This window comes from Leishmania major, chromosome 35 (assembly GCF_000002725.2).
Source record: "Leishmania major strain Friedlin complete genome, chromosome 35".
NCBI classification, from domain to species: Eukaryota; Euglenozoa; class Kinetoplastea; order Trypanosomatida; family Trypanosomatidae; genus Leishmania; species Leishmania major.
The window spans coordinates 1,075,573-1,102,490 of record NC_007284.2 but is presented as its reverse complement, the minus strand read 5'-3'; the positions used below and the strand labels follow the sequence as shown (position 1 = coordinate 1,102,490).

General features: G+C 59.3%; 9 protein-coding genes across 9 annotated transcripts; all 9 read left to right on the top strand.

Annotated features, from left to right (window-relative positions):
- Positions 1-670: 670 nt before the first annotated feature.
- Positions 671-2,209, top strand: LMJF_35_2710 (conserved hypothetical protein; the record flags this gene model as incomplete). The annotated part of the gene is made up of 1 exon (XM_003722616.1): positions 671-2,209. One exon carries the CDS (start codon positions 671-673, stop codon positions 2,207-2,209), a length of 1,539 nt encoding a protein of 512 aa, XP_003722664.1.
- A 1,622-nt stretch (positions 2,210-3,831) lies between these two features.
- On the top strand, positions 3,832-7,851 carry LMJF_35_2700 (conserved hypothetical protein; the record flags this gene model as incomplete). The annotated part of the gene is made up of 1 exon (XM_003722615.1): positions 3,832-7,851. One exon carries the CDS (start codon positions 3,832-3,834, stop codon positions 7,849-7,851), a length of 4,020 nt encoding a protein of 1,339 aa, XP_003722663.1.
- Positions 7,852-9,379: 1,528 nt separating this feature from the next.
- On the top strand, positions 9,380-10,624 carry LMJF_35_2690 (conserved hypothetical protein; the record flags this gene model as incomplete). Its single annotated transcript, XM_003722614.1, has 1 exon — positions 9,380-10,624. The coding sequence occupies one exon, from the start codon at positions 9,380-9,382 to the stop codon at positions 10,622-10,624; it is 1,245 nt and encodes a 414-aa protein (XP_003722662.1).
- Positions 10,625-13,257: 2,633 nt separating this feature from the next.
- On the top strand, positions 13,258-13,485 carry LMJF_35_2680 (conserved hypothetical protein; the record flags this gene model as incomplete). The annotated part of the gene is made up of 1 exon (XM_003722613.1): positions 13,258-13,485. The coding sequence occupies one exon, from the start codon at positions 13,258-13,260 to the stop codon at positions 13,483-13,485; it is 228 nt and encodes a 75-aa protein (XP_003722661.1).
- A 2,495-nt stretch (positions 13,486-15,980) lies between these two features.
- Positions 15,981-16,502, top strand: LMJF_35_2670 (putative ankyrin repeat protein; the record flags this gene model as incomplete). The annotated part of the gene is made up of 1 exon (XM_003722612.1): positions 15,981-16,502. One exon carries the CDS (start codon positions 15,981-15,983, stop codon positions 16,500-16,502), a length of 522 nt encoding a protein of 173 aa, XP_003722660.1.
- An 834-nt stretch (positions 16,503-17,336) lies between these two features.
- Positions 17,337-19,334, top strand: LMJF_35_2660 (conserved hypothetical protein; the record flags this gene model as incomplete). Its single annotated transcript, XM_003722611.1, has 1 exon — positions 17,337-19,334. One exon carries the CDS (start codon positions 17,337-17,339, stop codon positions 19,332-19,334), a length of 1,998 nt encoding a protein of 665 aa, XP_003722659.1.
- A 910-nt stretch (positions 19,335-20,244) lies between these two features.
- LMJF_35_2650 (conserved hypothetical protein) lies at positions 20,245-21,048 on the top strand (the record flags this gene model as incomplete). The annotated part of the gene is made up of 1 exon (XM_003722610.1): positions 20,245-21,048. The coding sequence occupies one exon, from the start codon at positions 20,245-20,247 to the stop codon at positions 21,046-21,048; it is 804 nt and encodes a 267-aa protein (XP_003722658.1).
- A 681-nt stretch (positions 21,049-21,729) lies between these two features.
- On the top strand, positions 21,730-23,568 carry LMJF_35_2640 (conserved hypothetical protein; the record flags this gene model as incomplete). Its single annotated transcript, XM_003722609.1, has 1 exon — positions 21,730-23,568. One exon carries the CDS (start codon positions 21,730-21,732, stop codon positions 23,566-23,568), a length of 1,839 nt encoding a protein of 612 aa, XP_003722657.1.
- An 811-nt stretch (positions 23,569-24,379) lies between these two features.
- On the top strand, positions 24,380-26,611 carry LMJF_35_2630 (conserved hypothetical protein; the record flags this gene model as incomplete). Its single annotated transcript, XM_003722608.1, has 1 exon — positions 24,380-26,611. The coding sequence occupies one exon, from the start codon at positions 24,380-24,382 to the stop codon at positions 26,609-26,611; it is 2,232 nt and encodes a 743-aa protein (XP_003722656.1).
- Positions 26,612-26,918: the final 307 nt, after the last annotated feature.

Genomic DNA, 26,918 nt, shown 5'->3' with positions numbered 1-26,918 from the left:
CCCCACCCCCATCTCTCTCTCTCCGTTTTCTCCCGCTTCTCTCCGGTGCCCTCTTGATGCCCCTGCACGTCGCATCGCTGTGGCGCAAACATACAAACGACAGCAAAAAGAGAGAACGAAGGAAAGTACAATGACTGCGTCGCCACTCAGTCGTACGGTGGTGGGATAGTGTTTTGCGATCGCGTATTCCGTGCCATCCGTCATGTGAAGCAAGTGGCTGCATCAGAGAAGTGGTACAGTCGAACGGGCACGTATGTTGCGTTTTCGCGTATGTGTACATGTCTGCTGGAGTATTGGTGTCTTCTACACGTAGACGCAACCACCCACACTGAGAGACACCTCGAATCTCGCCTTGTCTTTCTTTTCGCTGGTCACCGCCACTCTCTGCGAACTCGCCACCCCTACCGGACGCTGTCTCTCCCGCGTAACCCCCCTCCCCCTACTCTGCTCCCATGCCTCTGAATTGGCATTCGTTTTTCTTACTGAGTTCTCTTGACGAATGAAACACCCGCCCTCCATGAGAAGCACCTCTCCCCACCGAGGAAACCAAGCAGAAGCCTCTCCTCCTTGAAGTGGGTGGCGACACCGTTCTTGTGCCGCGCACAGGCATTGCCCGCTTAGTGGACCATGCAAGCAAACCCAACGCACTCGCTAAACCCCTGTTTCGACGATGAAGGTGGCGCCGGTGTACCGAAAGGTACTGAAGCAGCTGCACAAGGCGTGCTACACCCGTCCACACTATGTGCAGGACATCCGGTTCCTTCTCTCTTTCCCTCTTCACACAACAGGCAGTGAAGCGAGCACAGCGGTGCCAGGCACAACGTCCTCCTCGCGAACGGTGAACTCAGCAGCGGCTCCGGCCACGACCCCAGCTGATGTGTCGAAATCGCCAAAGTCGTCTTCGAGGAAGACGACGAGCCGCGATCCTGTCGCGGAGCACCTCCTGCGGCCGAGTTCCGAATGCTACCCTATTGACACAAGCATGCTCTTTGCGATGTGTTATACCGACTTACACAACGCGGTGCGCGAATCGGCGCCGGTGGTAGCCGGCATGAACCCGGTAGCCATGCAGATTGTGCGGTACCGCAACCTTCTGTGGCTTCAGGAACGGCTCGGGCGCGTCCTTAGTAGCAAGACCCAGCAACTGCTAGCCACCTCACTGAGCATCTCCAGGGGGCCAGCCGAACATGACTTCATTCCAGACGAATACTTTGAGAGCAAGTCGCAGAACACCGGGAGTGCCCCCCTCTCCGCGACGACGGCTTCTCAGCGGGCAGAGGCGGCAGTCACGGCCGCAATGTCGACACGTTCTACTTCGGGTAAGGCATCCCAGGAGGCTACGGAATCGTTCGCACTCGCCGTCGCTGGCGGTGGCTTGGCGGAGGTGGTGGAGGAGAGCGACCCAGACATCGTCTACTCCGCCGGCGCCATTGGCCAACAGCAAGAAATGTTTGTCCTTCGCCACCGCGAGCCCTTCCCAATGGCGGAGCAGTTTTTGGCCGGGTTTCCCACCGTCACAGCGGCCGAACTGGCTACATGCGCGTATCAGCGAGCGGCATTGACGCAGCTGGTGCGGCAGAAGTTCCCGACAAAGCTGACGTGTCAGGACGCGAATGTGAGTCTCTCCATCTCTCTAGAGCCGTACGATCTGCAGTACACGAGCAAGGAGCACGCTGGCATGGGATACTTCGCAGCCGCACATCGACAGTTTCGCGTCCGGTTTTTGCTTGCGCCTCTGTCGCCGGAGTTGTCCGGGGCGGAGCGAACCGATGTGCTCGTCGTAAACTCGTACTTTGTGCGACTGGACATGGAGCTGATGCAGCTGGTCGAGGAGGTGGGCTATCTCCACAGCAGCGACGTCCTTCGCATGCTGCGCGAGCGCGATTACGGCGATCATTTTAGCGAGCTCATCGGCAGCGGAGTTGCTGAGGTGCTCGGTGAGGGAGTCTTTGCGGGGCCAAACGAAGGAAAAGTTGCGGTTGCAGCGACCTCGGTCGACAAGCGCACCGGCATCGAGACCTCAGCAACCTCCCCCGCGCCGGCGACCGTCGCCGAGGGCTCTCGAGTGTTCTCGCTGTACTTTGTGAATCACAGCGACGCACCCATGGTACTGAAGGGGTTGCTGTACTACAAGCTGGGCAAGCGTCGCCACTTGGCCCACGCACCCATTCAGTGCATTCCGTTCGGTTTTCTCCTGATGGAGGCGTAAACCGGTGGAGAGTAGAGAACGACAGCCGCGGTGAAGGGAGCTCGTGTTCGCGAGCGAGGACGGGAGTGCTTCGGCTCGCCACGTGGCGCAACGAACGAAGCCCAGACGCGAGGGAGGAACAGTGGGCGGAGAAGCGCATGACTGCTGAACGTCCCTCATGCACTTTGCACACCACCACGAGCACTGGAGCACACCGTTTGGCGTCGAACAGCACTGCTCGAGTGCCTGTTTCCTCGTCCCTTTCCCTACTAGATTGGAACAGTTTATAGCTACACAAAGTGGGACATCTCATATAAAGACTCCGCGGTGAGCTCAAGTGGAACGAGCGAGCGCAACAAGCACCAAGTTCTCGGCCAACTGCGGTGTTTTCGCTTGTCCGTTTCCTTCTTGACGCCTTGCCGCATCTAAGTGTAGGAGCGTGACGTCCGTTACGGGAACGTGGATCGCTGCCATGCTTTCTCGCTTCACCTCCTGTGCCTGTCACAGGTGCCCCTGCATGCGAACAAAAAGCGAAAGGAGCAGTGAAAATTGCGGACACGTCTCCATCGTCTCGCTGATCCGTTCCCTCGCTCTCCCACTGAATGATGGCCGCACACCCTGTGTCACCTCTTGAGCACTCCCTCTGCACCCATACACGCACACACACCTGATCCCCTGCCCTCGTGCATCCCTAGGAGTACTGAAGCAGCATGCAATGCGCCCCGAGGAGGCGCCCTCGCTTGCTTTTATTTGGAGTGCGCCTTACTTGTCATAGCGAAAGGGAGAGAGAAAGAGAGGCGGGGCGCGGGACCGTGGGCGTTCGCCTATCCGTGCTGCTTTGCCACGCAGTGGGCCCTCTCGACTTGGGTGAGGTCTTTCTGTGCATGTTCGAGGCATTGAACCGGCGGAGACCCTCTTCACACCGGCCCCACCCCCACCCCCTCGCCACATATCGTCTGCCGGTGCTTGAGAGCGAGCAGAAAAATAGATCGGCCTTTCATGCGACTGAGCTTCGCGCCTGAACCGTGTTTCCATATTCGATTGCGCCCCTGTTGTGTCCCTTTTTGCGCACGTTCTCCATCATGCGCGCTAGACTAAATCCCTCTCTCCTTTCCGAGTACTACCCGACGAGTAGCAGCTCCCTGGAGCAGCACACGCACCTGCGCATCCTATGGCTTCCGCTTTCAGTGTGCTTTCTGTGGAGCGGTGAAACGCTTTACGCCAAGTCAGTGACAGGTGTAGCGGCGACGACGACGGCGGCAGCAGCAGCAGCAGACTCTTTGCAAGCGCCGCCGACTAGGGGCTCCTCTCTAACCGCAAGCAATAAAGGCTTGCCAACGCCGTCGAACGCGAGCGTTGGCTGCGGTTCCTTTTTGAGAGGCCGAAACACAGAAGCTTTTGTGGGCGTCGATGAAACCGTGAGCGGGTACGAGGTGGCCCTACGGCGTAGTCTTACCCTGCACCCACCTGTTTCAGCCTCGGAGCTCTCCTGGACCTCGTTCCCCGCAGTGTCCAGCATCGTTGCATCGCCTAACACGTCTGGCGAGGAAAACGGCCGCGGAAAGGGACTCTCGCTTGTCGACCCATCCGCATCGTTGCCGTTCTCCCTCACCAGCGACCTCGGCACTTCCCATTGGGAGAATATGGACAGCCATCGCGCCACCATGGCTGTAGTGGTTGTGGTCAACGCCGCCGTTCTCACCGTCTCTGTCGAGCACGCGGTGCAGGTTGTCAGCATCATATTCGCTTCGCAGTTCAAGGATAAGGTGTGCCGCTGCGTCGTCGTGGATCCTCCCGAAGGGCTCGCCGAGAAGCTCTCGAAATCATCCCTGTACCTGTGCGTCTCCGACTCCATACCAGTGAGTCAGACCGTGCGGAAGCTACTCCTGTGTGTGGCGCAGGCGGTGGTCGATGCCCAAGGCGCTGCGCTGCGGCTTTACAGTCAGCCCGACAAGGCAGATAGCACGGCCGTGCGGACGCCCATGGACAAGCTCACCACGTTCACGACAGCGCGCAACGCGAGCACGTTGATTGCCTCCCGCTTCAAGAAGAAAGCGGCGGATGTACTCCTGCAGTTTGGCGCCGTGGCCGCCGCTGTGGCCGTGTACGGGGAAACTCAGTTTAATTCGAATGTCGACTGTCTCTGGTGCTCAGCAACGTTAGAGAGCATCGCTGCCGCTCGGTATCGCTACCTGCAGACGACGCTACTCTGCCACCGCGACGCGCTTAACGCCACGGTCTTGCAGCTTCAGAGTGACAACCCCACCTGGGGACCGGACCTGGCCGCCTCCGTGAACCAGCTCGACTCTTGTGTGGCGCAGTACAGTGAGAGTCTGACGCTGACGATAGCGAGCTTCAGGAGCGCGTCCGTGCCCAACTCGATGCGGGCGCGGCTGACGCGCGAAGTGGAGGAGAACGTGGCGGTGCAGGTCGCGCTACTGAAGGAGCTACTTGTGCGAGTGCACGTGTGCTTGAACGCTGGTACGTGGGAGGTGCCGTCCGACCCGCAGTCGTATCGCCTGGGCAGCGATGTTAAGGGCTGCGTCGAGAACGTGTTGCGTCTGGCTTTCAGTGAAATCGACGTGTATTTGAGCGAGTCGCTGCGGCAGCTGAGAAGGTATGCAGCAGCGGGTACGCTGACGTTCTACCCCTCAGCCATGGCGGCAACCGCCTCGCTGCTCGGCAGCGGAGGCACGAGTAACGCGATGGTGAATACGACTCTCGCCATGCTGCGAAAGCGGGAGTTGGAGGCGCGCTTCAAGCGGCTCGAGCTGCTCGCCGCGCGGGAAGCGCGGCAGCCCTTCCTCGAGGAGCTGAGCACATTGCGGAGTCTCTTCCCTGGCATCTACGGGGCCGAGTGGACGGAGCGCAGCCTACCCTTCTTTGCGTACTTGTGCATGATCAACGGCGCTGAGCGTCGCGCGCGGGCGCTGCTGGTGGAATTCGCCTCCATCAAGGCACGTCTGCAGCACACGGAAGAGGCTGCCGAGGTGCTCCTGCGCGTGTGCGCACTGGCTGGCGTTGGACTTCCGCTTGTCGGGCTTCAGGCCTCGAGCAGCACTGCGAGCGACGACGGGGTCACCCTAGATAGTGCCACCTCGGCGGACCCGCTGTATCAACTTAGCCGCGCAGCGACCGCCACACAAGTCGCGCAGCAGGTGAAAGACAGCGATGCTGCCGAACCGGCGGCGAACGGGAACACGTCAATCGGCGCATCCTTTAGTATGTTCAGCTCCGTGGAAGAAAAGGCTCCCGATCGCGGCGTCGTACGGCTGAATCAGTCGATCACCAACGCGGCACTGCTGAACGTGCCACTGCTGCTCGAGCTCATCAACGTCTTCGACCGGGTGGCCCCTGCGACGGCCACGGCGGCGCTGCGTTGTCAGCTGGCGACATTCCTCCTCTTTAAGTTTCCGCATCTCCTCGAGAAAGCAACGCAGCAGACCCTCAAGTCCGTTCTGCGTGAAGCGTCCGCGCTGCTGGAGCCGCAGATGAACACCGCCATTGTGCCGTCCCCGTTCTTTCTGGGGTGGCAAGCTTTCCCGCTGCCGCCGCATCTCGCACCCAAGACGGTGCCTGTTGGGGGTGCTTTCTTCACCTTCATTGACACACAGCGGCTGAAGCTGACCATCCTCTGCCTGAATGGCAGGAAACTGAGTAGTCGGACCGTGTGGACGGTCGGCGACGTCGCGTCCGTTCTCGTGACGTTGTACAACCCCTTTCAGGAACCCCTCACGTTTGACGCGCTGGCCTTGCGCTGCCGCTCCTGCGCATCTCTCGTTGCGGACGACGGCGATGCCGCCTCTGGTGAAGGTGCGGTGTCGGCGTCTTCGTCGCACACGCTGAGCGCGCCCATCTCGTATGTGCTGTCCAATGTAGAGGTACCCCCGCTCGCGAAGCGCAAGGTCTTGCTGAAGGTGCAACCAACCGAAGAAGGTACTCTGCTTATCGACGGCGTGACGCTGCGGCTGGCAGACACACGCTCGTCGCAGCCGATGACCGGGCAGCTTCCGGCCCCCATGTACATCCCGGTACTGGAGCGATTACCGCAGGTGTCCTGCACCCTGAACACCAGCGAGCTGGAGGTGTTCGGTACCCAACGGATCAACTTCACGGTGCGGGTGGTCAACTGCGGTCGAGTGCCCATCAGCTGCATCTCCCTGACGGCGCACAGCGAGCAGTGCCAACTGGAGGGCTGCGAAGGCTGCAAGGAGCGCCGCAACGAGACAGACACAACGGTGAAGCTGAACAAGCGCGCCCTCGACGCGGCGGCGCGCACACCGCTGCAGCCTGGTGACGTTGTCATGATTCCAGGAACCCTGGAGGCGCCCCCGACAATAAGCAAGTTCGGCGCGCACTACGTTATCTTCCGCACTGATCTCTCACTGCCCCACCCTGAGCCGCAAAAACCGCGCGACGTGCCGGACGCCGTGCCCGTGTATGCGGTCATCCCGCGGCGCGTGACGGAGACGCGGCTGCGCCTGTTTCACTCTCCCGGCCTTGTTGTCACGTCTGTGGCGCTAACGAAGGACCGCCGTGCCGTGGAGGTGCGTGTCGCAAATCGGAGTCGCCTCTACAGCATGGAGCTGCAGCTGAGCGCCCTGACATTTGCAGAGCTGCCGGCCGCCTTCATCGTCGCCGGTGCCGAGTACGTGGTTCCGCCGATAAAGCTGACGCGCATTCCGCCGACGAAGGAGAAGGACGGCCTGCGCTTCCATGTACCGTGGGTCGCGCGCGAACTACCTAACTGCACTGGCACGCTGGAGCTGAACTTGTCGCTCACTGGCACTGAGGTGGTGAGCGCGGAGCCGCTGGACGAGTGTGCGGTGACGCTCGAAGCCAGGGTGCCTCAGGCGGTGCTGCCGCCACAGCCTTCCGATGCCTGGTCATCGCCGGTGCTCCCTGACGAAAGCAGAGACTACGTCGTCGCCGAAGACCCGCAGACAGATCCGTTGGGCGACGGAGCGGTGCTGATCTACCGCTGGGAGTACGACGGAGACGCCTCCTACGGCGGAGCGGAGACAAGCCCTGTCATCTCGCGTGCCAAAGTAGTCTGCCGCGGCGCCCGCCTCTGCGACGCCACAGGCGCTGTCACGGCGACAGCCGTGTACGACAGCCCTTCGCAATCGCCGCCGACAGCAGGCCAGCACCTGGCGCACCCGAGGGCAGCGCAGGCGTCCGAATCCCTCTTGGATTCGCCAGCCTCGATCTCCGCTTTGTTGTCTCGTCACACAGATTCGATGGATTCGGGGGCAAAAGCGAGCGCCAGTGCACCGCAGGCTTTGCATCGAGCCAGGACTGCGCTACCGCGACTCGGCGGCTGTGAGAGTGGCACGCTCAGCACTGGCGGCGAAGGCACCCCAGTACCGATCGTCATCCCTGCCTTGAGACCGATTCGTCTGTGCCTGCGTGTTGCAGCTCCGCGGTGGCGCCGCGCCATCCCCCTTCACGTGCACGTGTCCATTGACTCGCACTTTGACGTGGCGGTGCTAACGGGTGCTGTGCAGGCCGATGCAATAGTCGGCGAGGAGGGTCGAGCGGTGCACGAGGGTGAGTTTGAGCTGTTCGCCTTCAAGACCGGCGAGCATCTCCTGCATGTCACCATTACGGACGACGCCGAGCGGGAGCTGACGCACACGATCCGGCTGCTTGTTGAACACTGACGCATATCCTGACCAGCGGCACAATGACATAGACGCACATGCAAGCACACGCGACGGGTCATTCCAAGAGCGCGCGCTGTCGAGCGATTTGCGGACGCACGCGCGACGAGAGACGAGGAGGCTCGTGGTCAGTGGGAAAAGGGGGTGGGGATCACGCGACGCGCTCTCTTTGACCCAGAGAGGCAGCGGCGAGAGTGCGTGGCGTGAAAGCCGTCAACGGTGCGCTCAATGTTCTGCTCTTGAGTTGGCGATATCGTGGAGCAAGATCGCCTTTTTTGTTTGCTTGTTTGTGTTTGCCTGTGTCCGTGTATCGCCTTGCTTTAGTCGCCACAATGGATGTCCAGGTTGTCAGGTGTGTGTGCGCACCGTTTGCGGAAAAAAGAGTATAGGAAAGGCGACGCATGGAGAGGACGAGGCGTGAGGGAAGCAGGCGCTGTGTGCCCCGTTCTCTGGGAGCGGCGAGCGACGGCGTTCGTGTGTCGCTCAGGGCAACCCAACACACACTCGCGCTTTTATGTTTCTTTGCTGGGGATTCTCCCTTCCTCATCCCTCCGTGAGGTTCGGTGACGCGCAAGTCACACGAGCGGAACTCCCCTCCGCCAATATGTATATATATATGCTTTTTGGACGGGGTCCTCTTCAGGTGGAGTAGTTGCTGGTTATGAGCGCCGACGCTTCCTGTGCTCATTGCCACCTCAGTTGCTGTTTCCCCGTCATTCCCCTCTCTCTATCTCTTTTCCGAACCCTTACCGCTCCTGTTGCAACCATCCCCTACCCTCACAACGGTTATCTGTGCTCCTCTCGCGCACGCACTCCTGCATGCCGAAAAAAAAAATAAAACACATCCGCTAACATGTCCGTAAACTCGACATCGACAGCTGTGCATGCAGTTTTCGTTTTTCTGAGTCCATTGAGCCAGACACACAAGCATCTACATACATACTCGTTGTACACGCGTGCGCATTCGTGTGCTACACGTATTGGGGGCATTTCAAGCCCACTTGAGGGAGTGTGTGCGTGTGTGTGTGTGTTTGTTTGTGTGTGTGCGCGCGCGGGTGTGTGCTTTGTTGTCGTCGCTGTCTCGATCAGCTCACACTCCCGCGCCTGCCCCTTTTCCCAGTCTTTTATACGTTGTGAGGGTCGCTGTTACGCCGCGTGTACTGCGCTGTCACCACTAGAACACTACCCACACACTTTTCCGAGCGCACCTTCGAGTGTGGTTCCTGTTTACCTCTGCATCTTGCGCGTTTGCGTGCGTGTGTGTGTGTGTGTCACACCATCAGTGACGTAACAACGTTTTGCTCATCGACGTGTTGTCACGCCTTCGCTTCTCGTCTATCGGGGTGCCCCCTCTGTGATGCCGCCAACCGCCGTCGAAAAGGGTAATGGCGAGCGAGGCGCGCAGCGAGCTGTGAGCGGTCGGCGCCAGCAGCGTGGGGGACGTAAGCGCACCCGCGACGCCACCTCCATCACCCCCGCCTCGCTTCTCGTAGAACCCGGTGATGCCCCGGCTGATCATGCGTTGACGATGGCGGCGTCTGTGGCGGCGCCGGAGAATGACGGCGTAGATCACCCTCCAGACCACTCCTCCGCGTCCGCCACCCCTGCTGGGCGCGACTCTGTGCGTGACCCACACTCCGCCACGTCGTCCTTTGCCGACGGAGGGGAGGAAGACAATATGAACGACGACGGTGATCCAAGCGGGCTGGTGCACTCCATCACATCACCGACGTTTTCCCCTAGTGACGCTGCCGGGAACATGACCGAGGAGGAAACGGCGGCTCGACTACTGCAACAGTCGCGCGGCGCCGCCCAGTCGATTCAAGCGCAGGTGGAGAGCTGCGTGTCTCGCTTCAAGGTAATGGAGACGCGCCTAGACACACTCTTGAAAGAGCGGCAAGAGGTGAAGCCGAAGCTGGAGGAGGTTGCCCAGTCGCGTCATCTTGAGCGCTACATGGAAGTGGTGTCACTCAACGTCGGTGGTGAGCGCTTCACAGTGCCGCTGTCGACGCTGTTAAGCAAGGATGCCCCCAACTACTTCCACATCCTCCTCGGCTCCGAGGAGACAGGGTGGGTCGCACCGGTCTTCAAGGATGAGCACGACACCATCTTCATCGACCGCGATCCCTCCTGCTTTAAGTACATAGTCGACTACCTTCGCGGCTACCATTACTTCAACCTACTCAAAGAGGACTCGCTGCGGCGTCTCAAGGTGGACGCGGCGTACTATCAACTGCCTGGCTTACTGGCGATGCTGGGGGATGTCGATCGTGATGCTGAGCTGCAGTTCAGCCCCGGCCCGGGCGTCAGCCCCGAACGTAACCGGTTGCGCGTCGTATATGGCGTGGCTGTTGTCGGTGACGTGTCGCTTGTCACGGGGAGACACACAATCACGTATGAAGTCAAGGTAGCCGACTATGTCGGGTTTGGCCTCATCTCCGAGTCCTGCGTCAACACCGACCAGGAGTTCCACAAGATACCGGACTGCTGTGTCTACTACATGTCCGGCGTGTTCTACACCAACTACCCGTACCACCGCAAGGAGGAGAACCTGGAGCGCATCGAGAACGGGGACTTCGTGACGGTGAAGGTAGACCTGGAGAAGGGCTACGTTGAGTATGTGCTGAAAAACTCGCGCAAGATGGTCTCCCTCGGCCGCGCTCGTCGCCTGCGCTTCGCAACCACGATGAAGCTTGCCTCACGCGTGCGAATTGTCCCGCCAGAGGAGGTGCGACGTCGCTTGTCACCCATCCACTACAGCTTTGAGGAATAAGAGGCCGTGCCGGCGAAGAGAAGGTGACAACGATGAAAAGTGTGGCGTCATCGTGAAGAACGGTGCGTGGCCAAGAAGAGTTGCATCCGCTGCAAAGGCGAAGAGTGGTGGGGGCGTAACGGCGAATGTTAATGTATACAATGGCAGGCCGTTCCTAGGTAGGTTAGGGTACTTCACCTCCCTGGATGGCAGCATCTGTGTTTCTCCTCGGCGTCATCAGTCTCTCTGGCGGCCGATTGCGCCGCACGCATGTGCGAAGGCGAGACGAGAAGAGCTCCTGAGGCGCGTGGCTCGATTTTTGGGCAGGGCAGTCTGCACTAGACGATTCGAGTGTAGCCGTTGTACGGCAGAGGCTGGTGAGCTGTGCTTGTGTATGCGTTTACTTTTGTGGATGTGTTCGTGGGTAGACTAGACACCCGGGAAAAGAAATGAGTCTTTTCTTCGTCTTGTACGTTATGCTACATTGCTTATCACTGCTACGCGAGGGCTACTGCTGAGGCAAGGCAATCCTGCACTCTGCCTTTTTTTTCGTGCTCCCCCCCCCCTCACCCTCACAGAACAGAGCATTCCCTCCGTCATCCCCTGCTTGCACCCCTTCTCCTTCACGCTATGGTGTTCGTCGGTTTGCACGCGTCGGTGTGCGACGATGCTGTTTTGAACCTCGCCTGTGGCCGCAGCGGTGGTGGCGCTCTGCAGCTCACTCACAACTCGCGCACGCACACGCACACGCATCCCTAAAAAGTGCACGAAACGGCCATGCGGCGTCGTATTGCTGCAGCCCTCTCGCTCAGGCCTTCGTCCTTGTTTTGCTGCTGCTCTTCTTTGTGAGGGTGCGTCGGTCCCGGCAGTTGTTTGTTGGGTTGTTTTCTTCGTGTCGGTGGCCCTCCTTTTGGGGTCTCTCGCTCGCTCGCTCTTTTTCTCGCTGCCACTATGCTTTCTGCTTTTCCTTTGATCCCATTCCTCTCGCCTCTGTTCGTTCTTTATATGTGATGTTGGCGTGTATCTTGTTCCCTCTCTCCCTCCCTGTCGCCATGAGCGAGCCTGCGGTGCATGCTGACTTGATATGTAGGCATGTATGTGCCCTGATGAGACTCCGTATTTAAGTGCGTGACTGTACTTTCTTTTTTCTTCGGGCGATGGTGATTTGCTCTTGTAAGGGGGGAGGGCGGTGCGTTTCCCCAAAAGAAAGGGCGCAGCCAGCGTACATCTCTGACCTTTCCAGACTGGCAAAGGCACCACAATGTGTGCGGGTGCTTCGGTGTGAGTGTGTGTGTGTGTGTGTGTGTGTGTCGGCTGGACAGAGGGAGGGAGGCTCCCAAGGTGGCTACACAACAGCAAGCGGTAGGGTGTAGGAGGTGTGGGCAGTCGAGCTGTCGGGACTTGTGCAATGAACAGAGGGCAACGCAATCTACTATCTGTTGCTTGCTTTCCCTTTTTCGCACTTCAAAACGCTTCAGTGTCCTCTCACTTGACCTCTTCGCGTTTTCTTCACCCCTTCTGTGTCAGTATCTTACCCCCCCCCGGACTAGTGTCGGTACGAAAAGTAGCTTTGGGGTGTTGTACGGCTTGTCGCGAGTCTTTTTGCTTACTGTCTCCGTGGATTGATATGCTTTGCTCGGAGGTGTGTAGAGATGTGCATGGCGCGCGCACCGAAAACAAAACACGGAAACAAGTAGTCTTCTGCAATGTAATCAAATCCGAACGTGACGAGCCAACCCAAGTCAGTGCACACGAAACATAAGAGTTGAAGCAGCTGACAATCATGTCAGTCTGAGAGACGCTCAATCGAAAAAAAGCGGTGCCGGTGCCCTTGCTCCAGCACCGCAAATACAATCTGTCACCACAATGAAGCAGGATGCCCATCACGCAACAGCAGTTGTGGCGATTGCCAGCACCTCTTGGGCAAGAGGCAACTTGCATGCATGCATCTTTTCGCGCACGTGTGCCATCGCTCTACGTTGGCCCTCTTTTCCCTCTCTTGTGCTTCTTCGACGGCTGTAAGTGTAAGATTCGCATTCTTTTTCAGGCACACCACGTTTCAGCACCACATTCGACGCTTCAGTTTCACTGCTCACCCCCCCCCCAGCTGCACTCGTGACGCCTGCGGTCGAGATAGGTCTCTCGTTCACTGTATCGACGAAAGATCACTTGAAGAGGACGCGCGCACGCCAAGAGCAGCACGGGCTTGCCATACACATCTACACTGTCAGTAGCCGCATCGATCCTCTTACCCTCCTCACCACTTCCCGTTTTTTGCACACAGACGTCCGACCCTTCAAGGTACGTCGGCGCTAAAGCCGTTTATTTTCTTCTCGCTTCCACTCGTCTTTACGCCATCGTCGACATTCTACACGGCTCTGTCCCCCTCTTTGTTTTTTTTTGGTCCTAAGAAACGACTTTGGCTCTCTTCCGCGAGCAAGTTTTCATTTTCTTGTCATCTTGTGGCTCCTTGACTTTCCGTTGATCTCTCACTCCATCGTTCTCCAGCGCCTCTTGTAGTTTTTTTTTTCGTCTTATCACTAGGGACCACTATTGTAATATCGACTATGCCGCCGAAGGCCACCGGCTCTCGCAGCAAGAGTGTCACCAGCGTGACACCCACCACTCCCGCTTCTGCTGCCGCACCGGCCGCGATGGTGGCCAGCTCTGTGCCCCAGGGTGGCACACAAGAGGTGACATCGCATGTGCAGGGGCTGATGCAGCAGATGCAAGCCCGCTTCGACGAAATGTCGAAGTGCATCATCAGTCGCATCGATGAGATGAGCCTCCGCATCGATGATCTCGAGCACTCGATTGATGATCTGATGCAACAATCTGGCGCAGAGCAAAGTCAGAAGCCCGCGGCGCGGCCGAAAAAGTGAAGGCCGCGTCGGGGAGAGGCCCAAGTGTGCATGTGCCGTAGCGCCTCCGTTCCTCGCTGCCCGTTCCCTTGCTTGATCGCTCCGCAGATGCGCATTCCGCTCACAAGAGCGAGACTTTGCAGAAGTGTGGTTGCCAACAAAAAAGGTATTGGTACCTTTGTTTTTTCTTTCCTGTTTTACCTGCCCTTGAGGTCGCGTTTGTGTTGCCACTCGGTTTCGTTTCGTCTGACTTTGTATACGTGCTGCGGGTCGAGTCGTTCTCTCTTTCCTTCGATCATTACATTGTGGCGTCCTCGCTTTCGATGTCTGCACTCCCCCTCTCACAAACACACACACACACACACACATCTTCCCAGGCTGCAGCTTGCAGCGATTTCACTGTCCATGTCTAGGAGTTTCTCGGAGGCGACCGAGAAGAGATTCATGCGCGATAAGAGCGAGAAGTGCCGCACCCTCTCCTCTCCTCCTCCAGCCATAGCGTCGGTGTATCTGGACGCATTAGATAAGGCAGATCACGGGAGCGAGACGAGGAGGAGGCAGCAGCGTCTTGTGCCACTCGTCTACCTCCTTGGTACTGGGTCCGATATGCAAATATGTCGCCGGTTGTGTGGTGGATAGATTCGCGCTGTGTCTGTGTCTCTTCGTGGTTGTGTTGCTGTCATGCGGGCGTCTGTCGGCTCTCTCGACTGGTTGAGTGGTATTCGTTTTTTCTTTTCTTTGATGACTTCCTCTCTGCATGCGCGTCTTTTCCGCTTCCTCGTGCATGTGCGCTGTGCTGTTTTCGTTTCTATGATCATTTTTTGGGGCGACTGTTGTCTACTCCCCTGTTGTGCTGTCGTGAGCACAGGTGCGGCGGCTCTTCGTCCTTTTCGTTGCTTTTTTGTTGTTGGTGAGTCGGTTGGTTTTGCACTGTGGTGTCTGGTTCATCGAGATCTCGTTGGGTGTGTTCTTTTTCAGAGCGGATGTGTGTGCGCGTGCTGCTCTGTGGCGGCCAGAGGGGCGAGTGCGTATGTGCCCCGTTCGCTCACAGACGTTGTTGCCTTTGACGTTGTCGGGAAAGCCGTCTGCAGACTGAACAAGTCATATCTTCTCGTCTCTGAACACTCTCATTCGCTGCCAGACAACGTGAGCGCAACTCCACTAGAGCCCCGGCCACCCACAGGCCCCATTTGCGTGGTACGAGGAAACCGTAAACACACACGCCGCGCAGCAATGCACCGCCTCCGCCATCCGAGCACGGCTCCTGCCTCCAACGCTACCCACCCACCCCGCCACACAGCCGCCTCCATCATGCCGGTCGCCACCCTTCGTGCATCCCCCTCGGAGTGACAGACCCAGGCTGCCCTACCCAACAGTAGGCAATGCGAGGGCCGGGTAGGAGACACGTTCGAGTCACGCTGACGAGTTGCCTATTATATTGATGGTACAAGCGTACTGACGGCCGCGCGCTGCTTGGCTTTCAAACAGAGTATATGTACTGCACTCTGAGATGACACGCATGGCGGCGTCCCCTCCGCCGTCAGCGCGAAAGAGGGCGTGCAGAGTGAAAAAATAAAACAAGGGTAGAGGGCGTGTTCGTGGTGAGGTACTTTTCTCTCTTCCCTCTATTTCAGCCTCTTCTCTTGCCGCTGTCCGCACGAATACACAAAAAAACGCACTCATGATTTCATCCTACGCTCTCTCGTTATGCGCCCGTTGCCATGGTATTTTTGTTTTGTTTTCTTCGAGGTTGGGGGTTGTTTTCTCGTGACAACGTACACCCCACCCCCGCCCCTACCTCCCTGTGAAGCGTCGTTGAATGCTTGTGTACATGTGTATCCGTGCACGGTATCTCTCTCTCTCTGTCGATCTCCCTGTATGGTTCCGGTCACGTATCGTGTCGTCTCTCACCCCTTCTTGTCGGTGTTCCACCCGCCTTGTACCCGCCTCACACCACCACCACCCCTACTTCCTTGCTTTTGGTGTGTTTTCCAATGCTCTCTGCGAGCCTCTCTACGTGTGTGTGTGTGTGTGTTTGTGTGTGTTCTCTTGCCTGTACTCCCTCCTCCTGTTCGCGTCACACAGTAGAGCCGTTTTTGTCACCTCCACCCCACCTTTCGAAGTTCCTGCGCGGTGCGCAGGACTGTTGGCATCACGCGGTGTCGACTGCGGAGGGGCGCGCAGCTTTGGTGGTTCCGCGGCACACAAAGCCCGCTCTTTTTTTGTGGCCGTCTCCGAATCAAGGGCATGTCCGGCGATGTGCACGCCTTTCAGTGGGGCACGCACAGTGAAGAATCCGTGCAATCCGGTCTCTTCCGCGAAAAAAAAAACACTCCCGACCTCACCAAGGCTCTTGCAGCTCACAACTTCGAGAACGCTGCCTGTCTCACTCGACAAGTGAACCCATTTTTCATCCCGGCTTCGCTTCCCATCTGCTCTTCGCCGTGCACAAAGCCTCCGCTTTCGAACAAAACGAAACAAAGGAAGCAACGACACCTTTCAGCAGCCGCTCTACAATGTCAAGCACTCGCTCCCCCCGCGACACCACGTCACGGCGGGAACCCCCTGCGGAGACGATCTACGACGCTTGTCGTCGCGGTAATGCCGAGCGCTTTATGGCGTACGTGCAGAAGGGTGGATGCCTCAGTGAATGCGATGATCAGAAGCTCACCCTGCTCCACCACGCCGCCTTTTCGGGGAACAACGCCTTTGTGAAAGCCATTCTCGACGGCAGCGACGCGCAGCAGGTCAACATCGACGCTGCCGACAGTGAAGGGTGGACGCCGCTGCACTACGCCGCAGACCGTGGGCATGTACGTGTCGTGGAAGCGCTGCTCGACGAAGGCGCCAACGTGAACGCGCGTGATGCCGCAAAGCGCACGCCCATGCACCTCGCCGCTCTCTCTGGCAGGGCAGAGGTGGTGGCGGTGCTGCTTCGGAATGGTGCCTCGAAGGCGGCAAAGAATGTTGCGGGCATGAGCCCGATGGATTGCGCCCAGCAGACGGGCCAAGCAGCCGTCGTTGCTCAGCTCGAGTAACAACCGAGGTCAGTGTATGTGTGCGTCCATTGAAGCTGCAGGTGCAGATGTGCTCATGGTGGACGCTGCCTCCACGTCAACCAACAGTGACGTTGGTGGCGGGACACTTGTATGTTTGGAGCGCTTTTGACGTGCGTGTGAGTGTATGTGCTCACAAGCGAGCTCAACTGCACCGTGGCCTTGACACGTTTGTCGGGAGTGACGATGCATGAAGGGCAGCCGCCTTGTCAGCGGCCGAGCATAACCCGTTATTGATGCTGACACGGCGCCGGGGAAAGGCCTCGTGGCTCGCAGCCACGGAAAAGGTATACATATATATATATATATATGTGGGCAGATGCAGAAGAGGTGCACATCTCTCAACGGGTTTCCCTCTCCGCAGTGCTGCTGCTGCTGCACTTTTTTCCCCCTCGCTCAGCTGCACGTTTCTGTCTTTCTGTTTCTCTCTCTCCTGGTGTGGCGCTGCAGGGTGAGCGTATCGTTCTGTACCGATCCCTCCCTCTGTCTGTTTCTGTTCTTTGCTTGTTCTTGTGCCATGCACTGTTTTTTCTTGCTGATGCGCGTGCAATCGGCTTCAAGGTGTGGATAGGCACACGGCAAGCAGGCAAGCAAAACGCGCATAGGCACACATAGACACACATAGACACACACACATCTCTTCATAGATAGTTCTCAGCATCCACGTAGCCGCAACGCCTGCTTTTCGCCCAACACCCCCCGGCCGCCCCGCCACGAGACTGCCCTTATCCCCGCGCAGCCGGCGCCTTTGCTCAGTGCGGACCAGAGTCACATCCGCAGTCGAGAATGCGCCCAACAGAGACGCTATCGCCAGACATGTGCGAGACGTCGCCGTCTGCCCCGTCGCCGGAGGTTGCCACCGTCACACAGCCACCCCGGCCTGCCGTTGGTGATGGAAAGGATGAAGTCACCATTCTCTCCGCTTGTTCTCCAGCCATCACCGCCCTCGGCGCCTCCGCTCTCGTGGGGTGCACAGAGGAGGACAAACTCACGAGAAACTTCGTTGAGGCGGCGGTCGTGGCTGACGAAGGTGCGAACGCTCCCTTTTCCGTGGATGACGCTGCCCAGTCCAGGATAAGCGGGAGGACGCTATTTCTGGTGGACACGGAGGGCAGCGACGTGATCCTTGGTGACACCTCGCAAAACATCTTGCCCTCACCACCGCTGTCTTTCAGGGAGGCCGGCGAGCATCACGGCGCTCCGCAGCACAACTCCCACGCTGGAGGCGTGGGAGACGAGGAAGAGCAGAAAGCGGACGGCGAAGATGGCGCTGATGTGGCGCGAGGCAATGCGATACAGAGCAAGTACAGCGTCACATCGGAGTGGGTCGAAAGCTTTCCGCGAGCCGACTCGTCTGTCTTCCTTGACGAGTCCATGCAGGCGACTGCTTGTGCAGAGGCGACGCAGGTCTTATCAGCGGTACTGGACAAGAAGCGAAGGCGACGAGAAGACGACGGCAAAGATGGGCATGCGAAGGGTGGCAAGGGTGATCGCAAGCGGCGCGCGCAGGAGAAGGCCAAGGCTGCCGAAGTGCAAGCAGCTTTCAAGCACTCCCAGCGAGCGCTGCGGAAGCAGGCGAAAACTTTGAACATGAGGGACGTCTTCTCTCGTACGCTTTCCCTGCCGTCGCCGCTGCAAGCCGCTACCGATGCGCTTGTTAGCCCCCTCTCCTTTCCTCCGAACAGGTTACTTGTGGACACCAGCATCAAGAGCAACGCTGCGAATGACGGTGGCACTTCTCCTGCCGAGACGGGTGTCTGCTCGCCCTCGTCGCTTCGACCCCACTCGCCTGCCTTCTCACCAGCGTCGCTTGTGTCGCCGTCTTCGCCGTCCAGCAGCAGCGCGTGGTCCCCAGACGTTGTAGGGGAGCTGACGAACCGGTTTCTCGCCCATGTGCAACAGCAGAAGCGGCAGAAGTTTGAGCAGATGGTATCACGCGAGCTCACACAGTCCCAGGCGCTGAGCCAGACGCGGAGCCTTGCACAGCACCCACGCGAGCATGGCGGTGCTGAGGATGGTCAGCGCGGTGACGACGACGAGTACAACCCGCGTACGCGCACGGACAGCGCGATGGCGAATGACTTCAGAACACCGGTTGACGAGCTCGTTATTGGAGAGGAAGACAATGAGGCGGCGAACTGGATGCCAGCCGATTCGTCCTCGCCCACCTCACAGCACGCGCGGCGCATGATGCAGCGCGACCCAGTTACAGGCAACGAGATGATGCTACTGGGAGCTAGCTCGAGCGAGGAGGGGCGACTTCCGTCCTTCTCCACGACGCCGGCCGAAAGTCGGAAGGCTGAGGAGGATGAGGAGGCGTCGCAAGAGCAAGATCAGGTGATGAGGTCGCTCGCCCGCAAGCATGAGATCTGGAAGCTGAAGCAGCGACATCTACGGGCGCAGGAGCAGGTCGAGCTGGACGAGCGCGCCAAGGCACTGCAGCAGCAAAAGTCGGCCAAACCCCTCGCGGCCGTCACGTCGGCGTCGTTTTCCGTCAACGTCCCCTTAGCCCGCGGTGATGCCGATTCGGCCCCGGCGACGTCTGCGACTGAGGCCAGCGCGGCGTCCGCGCCGTTTTTCACTGGCATCTTCCGGAACTACGCGGCCGCCGCAGCAGGCGTAGAGCGCAGTGGCCGTAGGGGCGGTGACAGTGCTACAGCCGCCGTGGGCTGTGGGCAGGTGGCAACGCTGTCTCCAGATGACATTTCCATGATTCGCCGCATCAACAGCTTCGACAACACCTCGACCCAGCGCGTGGTCGTCTTTGGCACGGCGGCGTCGAAGCAAACGCGGTATGAGAGCATGCAGCGCTGACGGGCGCCCTCGAAAAGGAAAGGACCAGCGTGGGTGCATCCTCGGCTGCCGTTGGCGATGCCTAGAGTGTCTAAGGGTATGTGCGGCGATTCATCGGCCTCGCTCTTCGCTTGTTCTTCTCTTTAGCCCGTGATTCAATGCATAGTCCCTCATCTAAGGAGGATCTAAGAAGACGTCGGTGCTGGGGTGCGCGCATAGCCAGCTGCCCTGCCCCCCCCCTCCCCAACCTACCACCTCACTCCGCCCCGATGAGGTTTGCGCAACATCCTTTTCACGCATAAGTGCCTCGCTCACGTCGATTTGACTGGAGGATGTGAATCTCCACGGCAGGTATCAGCTCTGCCGATCTCCCTTGACACCTCTCCACCACGCATCAGCTGTCGTGGGCTGTGAAGGCACACATGGGAAGGAGTGGAGGCTGTGGCTCCTGCGCATGGTTGTTCTTCTTTCTCTTTTGTTTTCTTGTGTGTGTGTGTGTAGTTTGCATCTCTTTCGCACTGTTTCGGTGTGTGCCAAAAAGTATGAGGGCAACCTAATCCGCGGGGTGGTGGTGGGGTCGAGACCACCTCGTGTTGTCTCCATGGCTGTCGGCGTGGTGACTGCTGTGTGGTATCGTGAGGTGTGTGCGCGCGCGTTACCACTCGTGTACGCATGCGGAAGCGGGCTGCCGCGTGCCCTCTGTCGGCAAGGCGCCAGCTTAGAGCTTGCGTATCATACACGTCTATTTCTTCCCCGTTCCCCCCTCCCCCCCCTCTCTCTCCCTTTCCTTTCGTTTTGACTGTACACCTCTTCGCCACTCGCATTCTCCTACCACCGGTTCGCCGTTAAATCAAAGTGTAGGGGCGCGCGAGCAGCGTGCTCGGTAGCCCAAACAAAACGCAGTTGTCTCTTGTGCGGTGCATTAAAACGAATGGCGTTGGACAAGAGCCGCATTTCGATTCTCAGCGCCACCAAGGTGGACGGCGAGAAGCTCAGCAGCGTAGGGGACACAATGGATTCCTTGATCCCCGCTAGTCGTCGGCTGCAGCTGGAGAGTGAGAAGTGCTGCCCACTCTGCTGTGTTGCGTACGGTGTTCTCATCTCCAGCGTCGCCGTCTTCTGCATCACGGCATTCGGCACCGCGGTATCCATTTTTGCGGAATCGCGCATCAACTACACGGTGAATGGTGCAATGAGGCAGACGGCATGGATCGCTTTCCCTGGTATTCTGGCGGGTGCGACGCTGCACTACTTCATGGCGGAGGCCATGTGGAGCAGCAAGCATAACTCCTGGGGTCAAGCATGGACGAAGGCGATTATTGCGAACGCGGGGCTGTGGACCGGGGCAATCTGCATCGGCACTCTCGGATGGCGAAAGGGGCTACCACTCACTTCGACAGGCCGTCGCCTCTATCACCGCTACCCGATCCCCTCTGAACCGCTGGAGGCACGATTGCTGCGCTCCAGTCGTGAGTTCTTTACCGGAATGGGCGCCACGTACTGGCTGAGCGGGGTGGCAAGCGGTCACTTGGGCTTTGTTACGTGTGTTTCGTTTTGCGTGTCGGCGAATCGGCCGTACTTCATGATGGCACCTCATGGCGGATATGCGTACCGGTGTATGCCGCCGTGGCGACGACAGCAGCTCCAGGCAATGGCCCTGGGCAGTGACTCGACGAACCAGCCTACCAAGCCGCAGCCGCAGGAGCAAATACGCAAGCAGCCGTCCATCAAGTGATTGTAGTCATCTTTGACGTGTAGCTTCTGCTCAAGCGCCCGATCGACGCGAAGGTGCACGTATTTCTCGTGGATGGACTTTAGCAAGCCTGTGATGTGCGGGGTGTTCGTCTTCGTGTCTCACCGCGTGCGCATGGGCGGCCTGGTGTGTGTACGCGTATGTGTGTGTGTGTGTGTTCCTCTGGGAAGTAGGTCGGAAGCGTTCGTGCGACTCCGTACTCTGAGTTTGCACAGAAGACTCTGTAAGGAGAGGTCATAGTGAAACGGACCTGCAGGCATCACTCGCAGAGGCGACTTGCTGCCGCGATATGCCGGTGAAGTTGTTCCTCCCTCCCTCGCTGCCGTGCTTATATATATATATATATATAGTTCAAGCAAAGAGCGCGGATTTCCTGTAGCCCTGCGTGGTTGCGTGTCTTATCGCATGCCACGTTGCTCACCCTGTAGCGCATCTACTGATGCTTTCTTCGTTCACCGCGCGAACCCCCTCCCTCCTGTCGCTGTTGTCCATACACTTCTTCGCCTGCTCTCGGGTCTCCTCATCACCGCATGCCCAACAGTGTGTGCAACCCGCTTCCCGTCTCCCCTCCGTCGGTGCGGCGAGACGCGCCGTCGCCAGTGCGGCTTCCCCCCCCCTCGTGACAGGGCACGGATCACCTAACCCTCGCTCTCGCTTTCTCGCATGACGAAAGACCGCCTCCATTACCGCCTGTCGAGGAAGCACGCCCATGGCGCGGAGGAGGTGGAGCGGTCTATCGGCATCACCTGCTCACGCTATGCGCCAGCAGCCCGGACAGCGGACGCGCGCCGGCCCGTGGCGCTCATGAAGTGGGCCTTCGATGACTATATCATGGAGGAGGAGCTACCGAGCGACGCCTTCGTTTCATCTACACCAGCGGATGCCAAGCCTCGCACAAGCCTCGTCGTGCGCCTCCTCAGCGAAGGGGTGCCAGACACGGTGGTGGAGCGGCAGCTGCGTGAGCGACTGCCAAAGCACATGCAGTTTCACTTCCTCTCTCCCGTTGACTTTGTCAGCTGCGCGTCGCGCTACGTTTGGCTGCGTTGTGATGGCGCCCAGGCAGCCCAACTACTGAGCAACTCCTTTCAGCGAGAGCAGCTGTGGCACACAGGGGCCGGAGACGTTTACGTCAGTCCGATGCAGGAGGTGTGTGTCGACTCCAGCGCTGACCATTTCCCTCCGCACTTGCTTCCCAGCACCCGGTACACTATCACCCTGCGCAACGTGCAAGGCAGCCTGGGTGATGTGCTCCCGCAGCTTCGAAGTATTGCCCAGAATGGGTTTCTAAACTACTCCCACGCAGCCCGGCACGGTGTTGGGCTCTACTACGTCTACAAAGACGCGAAGCTGCTGCTGCGTCGCGAGTACGGCGAATTCCTCCAAAGCTACATGAGGCGCCTCACCGAGGGCACCACCCACGTCCAGCGGGAGATGCCTGTGCTGCAGGAGGTCCTCGCCTCGCCGCGCAGTTCGCGACGTGATTGGGTCAGCGTGGTTGAAGGGATGGAAGCTGCCGTCAAGGGTGACATGCAGGTGTACGCGCGTACGCGACAGACCGGCTTGTACCCGCCGCATCACGACCTGCTTCTGGACTTTGTGCGGCGGGCAGCCGATGTCGCCCCGCGTCACCATGACTCGGCGCAGATCATTCGCGAAGCGGTGCGTCCGCTCGTACTGCAGGAGGCGCTGCACGCTATCACAGATGTGCACTTCAACGCACTGGCCTCCCTCCGCTGGCAACGCGGTGGTGACACCGTCGTAGTCGGTGACGTTGTTCGCGTACGAGACTTGACCCGCCAGCACGCCGCTGAGCCGGATAACGCGCGAGATGTCTTCGCCGGTGCGGCAGATCACGTCAACGGCGCGATGCTCTCTTCGGCACATCAAGACTGGTCAGCGTTCACAGCTGAGGGAATCGGAGCCGCGCAAACGGCGGTTGCCTACCGGCGTGTTGCCACGAAAGCGGAAGCTTCCCAGTACCGCCTCACGGATGTTGTGCTGCCGACGTTTGGCAGAGATGTGGCTCACCTTCCCCTCCTGTCGGAGGAGAGCAGCGACGCGCTCTTTGCCGCCCTCGCACAAGAGCTTCGGGTCGAGGGCCTGGCAGACATGCGCCTCGCCCCACGCGCAGCTTTCCGCCCGCTCGTGCAGCTGCCCGTGAGCATGTCGTTTTACCTGGTGGATGAAAAGCGCGGCTGGGACTGGGAGGAGGATGCCGGTGCGACGCGCATCAAGGCGTCGCTCTACCACGATCAGGATGGCGTTCTGCGCTGCCACTCGCCCATGTCGCGGCGGACGGGCAAGAACATGGTTGCACGCCTTGGCATTCGTGGCGATGCGGCCCGCAAGTTTTTCCTCAAACCGGCACGGAAGCTTGGCATGACGTGTGTAATGCAGTTCACGCTCCCGGCAGGAAGTCACGCGACATCGGCGATTCGAGAGGCGTTTATGATGGCTACCGTCTCACCCTCCGCCATCTTCCGCCTTCTTGCCGCGAAGTAGAGGTGATGGCGGGCGAGTCTTGTGGCTCGGGACCGCTGCTCGCATGCGCATGTCAACGCACTCCCCTCCCCCTCTCGGTACATTCCCGCTATGCCATCCGCCGTTGCACTACCGCCTTCCTGTTCTTTATCTGTGTGTGTGTGTGTGTACGCGCGTGCACATTCCCCCCCCCCTTGTTAATCGTCCCAGCAAGGCTCGTTTGACGTCAGCAAGCCCCTATTCGTGTAAAGTGGTGCAGTTGAATCGAACTCGGTAGGTGCAGGTACGACGACTCCCCGTCATCACGAATGTGTGCGTGCACGTGTGTGCCCGCATGCCTCCGGTGTCCGTACTTCCCCTCCTCCCTTCCCCCTCCCGCTCAAAGCCCATCCCCGTGCAACGCGTCCTCCTATCCTGCACGTCCATTCCGCAATCACTTCTCACCTCTAGTCTCCAGTGCGCATACCTACAGACGCGCGCGACACAGGCAGGCGTCCTCACCCTTGTAACCTCAGGACGTTGCATTTCTCTCTCTCGCTTCGTGGGAGGTGTTCTGAGGCACCCAAGTGACACACAAACGGCGGAGCAACAGCGAAACAGACGTGACACAGTGCCACAGCAGCGGTAAAGAACGCCGCCGTATCGCGCGCGGTCTTCGTCGAGACGCTTGCCGGTTGCCACCTCGTGCTCGCATACCGCGCCAACGCACCCATAGATGCACTCGCGTGGACATAACCCATACACATGATTGTAGCAAACGACCATTTTTCACAACAACTCCACCCATTCCCCCACCCCTCCACCTGGCACAGTGGGAGGTGCGCTTTCAACGATGCCGCGCGTCCGCGTCGGCCTCCGACTGCGATTCGTGAAGCTGCCGCACATAGACGGCGAGCGCGTGTTTCGCGACGTCATCAGCTTCGTAGAGCCGGAAGATAGAAGCTATGACGATCTTCGCGCGTTGGTGGAGGCAAAGATGCGCTTCATGGAGCTCAGCCACTCCGACTTCACCGCCTTCCACATCGAGGAGCACACCGGTGACCGTGTTGTCGTAGACACTGCCTACTTTAGTGCGCTGCTCCGGCAATGGGCGCGCAGAGCGGCGAAGGAGCGTCCGCCGCCGAAGCGGCCCACCGCACTGGAGATGGCGGGGCTGGCGGTTCTCGGTGAATCGCCCTCGCCATTTGGCAACCCCGAGTATGAAGGCCACGTCGGCAGCGGCGGTATGCTCACTATGCCCACGAGCAACACGAGCAGCGATGACGACGTGGAGGACGATGAGCGTCCACCGGACATGTTGGAGCGCTTTGAAATTGAGCTGCAGAGTAGTAAGTCTGTCGCTGTAGCTACAGCCGCCGCAATCCCAAACCTGGTGTCGTCCGTGTCTGGTGCGATGCCGTCACCGGTGCAGTTTGCCGCTCTCACGCGCGAGAACCTAGCGCGCCTGTGCGATGGGGATGTTGCGAAGTCGGGCGCCTCAGCGTTGCTGTCTGCATCCGGGGCTGCATCACCTGGCAAACAGGTTGCTGGGATAGACCCCTGCAAAGCCGCATCGAACTCCCATCTGCCTGACCCTAATGCCGAGGTCCTGATGCGTGTTCGCGACCTGACGTATCCGCTAGGGCACGTCAAGTTCTACCTTCGCTGCATCATTCTTGCCGTGCGCTTTAAAATACCTAAGCCGGGACTGACGGTCGCCGAGCTCGACCTGGGCGACGCCGAGGACGTCACACAGGCAATCACGGCAGTCACGTTTGACGAGGTTGTTCACAAAGCCATACGAGACCGCCTGCGCGGGGACCGTCGACAAGTTCTGGAGCTGCGCCAGGTGTACGTGCGGCGTAAGAACGACGTGGACGTACGCTACCAGACCAACGCGCACCCACTCCTGCTTCGCCTCGATCGGTCGTCGAAAATGGAAGTGGTGCGCATCCTCGCAACGCCGGCGCCGCAGCCAGGTAGCGGCGCCATCGTCACGGTGCGCGAGCAGCTAGGCTCGGCAGGGGTGGTGGACGTGACCCAGCTCATGGGGCAGCCGCAGCGGTTGCGTCACGTCTCCGGTGGTGCTAGTGGCGCTTCATCGTCAGAGAACGGCGTCTGTCTCAGCGGCGTCGGCAGCGGCGCGTACCCGCCTGTGTGCTCGTCCTCATCTTCCTCCTCGGGTCCGCGACGAACGACCTTCACCATGTGCACCTCCAGCGGCAATGCCGGCACGAGCACGGCGCTCGTGAGTGGTGTCGTTCCGTCGAGCTTCGGACAGGAGTTGCGCAGTCGGCAAGAGATGCTGCTGCGCCAGCAAAGGCCGGCGGGTTCGACGCCGATCGAACCCGGGGTCGCGATCGTCACTGCACGCGATGTTCGAGAGCGCGAGCCGCTGATAGAGCAGTACGCCAACCGCGAGGAACAACGAAAGATGCGCATTCGCCGCAAGGTGGAGGTATCAACACAGTGTCTGCTCTGTGGGCTGGATTGCAGCGACGAGTCCGCGTGCATGGCGATCGTCCGGCAGCAACTCATGCGAAGCTCGCGCAACCGCGGCGCACACGTGCCTCAGTTCGAGCAGGTGAAGCGCGACCTCTCGGACCGTCGGCGGGTGCCAGAAGGGAAAGTGCCTACGCGGCTCTTGTGCGCACATACCTTCGTGAACAGCGCCACTCGCACGGTCCACGTCGTTCATCCGCGCTGCGCACACTTGTGCTCCGCCTACCAAAGCGGGAGCGAGTTGGAAGATATCGTGGCGTGCGATCTGAGCATGAACGTGTGCACACTTTGCGGAATGCCCGGCGCGTGCGTGGCTTGCTATCACCCCCGATGCACGGAGATGTTCCACGTGGTGTGTGCCCTCTACAGCGGTGGCTACGTGAACCTCGGCCAGCGAGACCCCTTCTGGCCCTGCCCCGCCTGCCCACGTCACACACAGGTGATGGTTGTACCGAAGAAGGGGCGGGAGGGAAGCAACGTCTTGCACGTTGATCACAGCTGTTGGGAGGATGGAGTCGCCTTCGACTCGCGTGTGGTGGAGTCCACTGACCTCCGCGACCCGGACGAGAACGACGGACAGTGAGCGTTCAGCCACACGTAATCCCGCAGCGGAAATGCAACCAAAGCAGCACTGGAGAGAGCGGCTTCCTCGGTCCTGCTCGCTTCTGACGTCGTCTCCCGTTCCTCCGTACACAAGACACGTTCTGTTTGGTTCGTTTTGCCGACGCCAGTTCTCATAGATGCACCCCCACCCTACCGAACAAAACGCAAGCGATGCCCCGTGCTGCGAAATGCCGCTCACAACTGCCGCTCCTTCAGTATGATTCCTTCTACGAATGGAACGTCGGTCGCACGCGACGGGCCGTTGCCATTCTGACACGCTCTCCCCT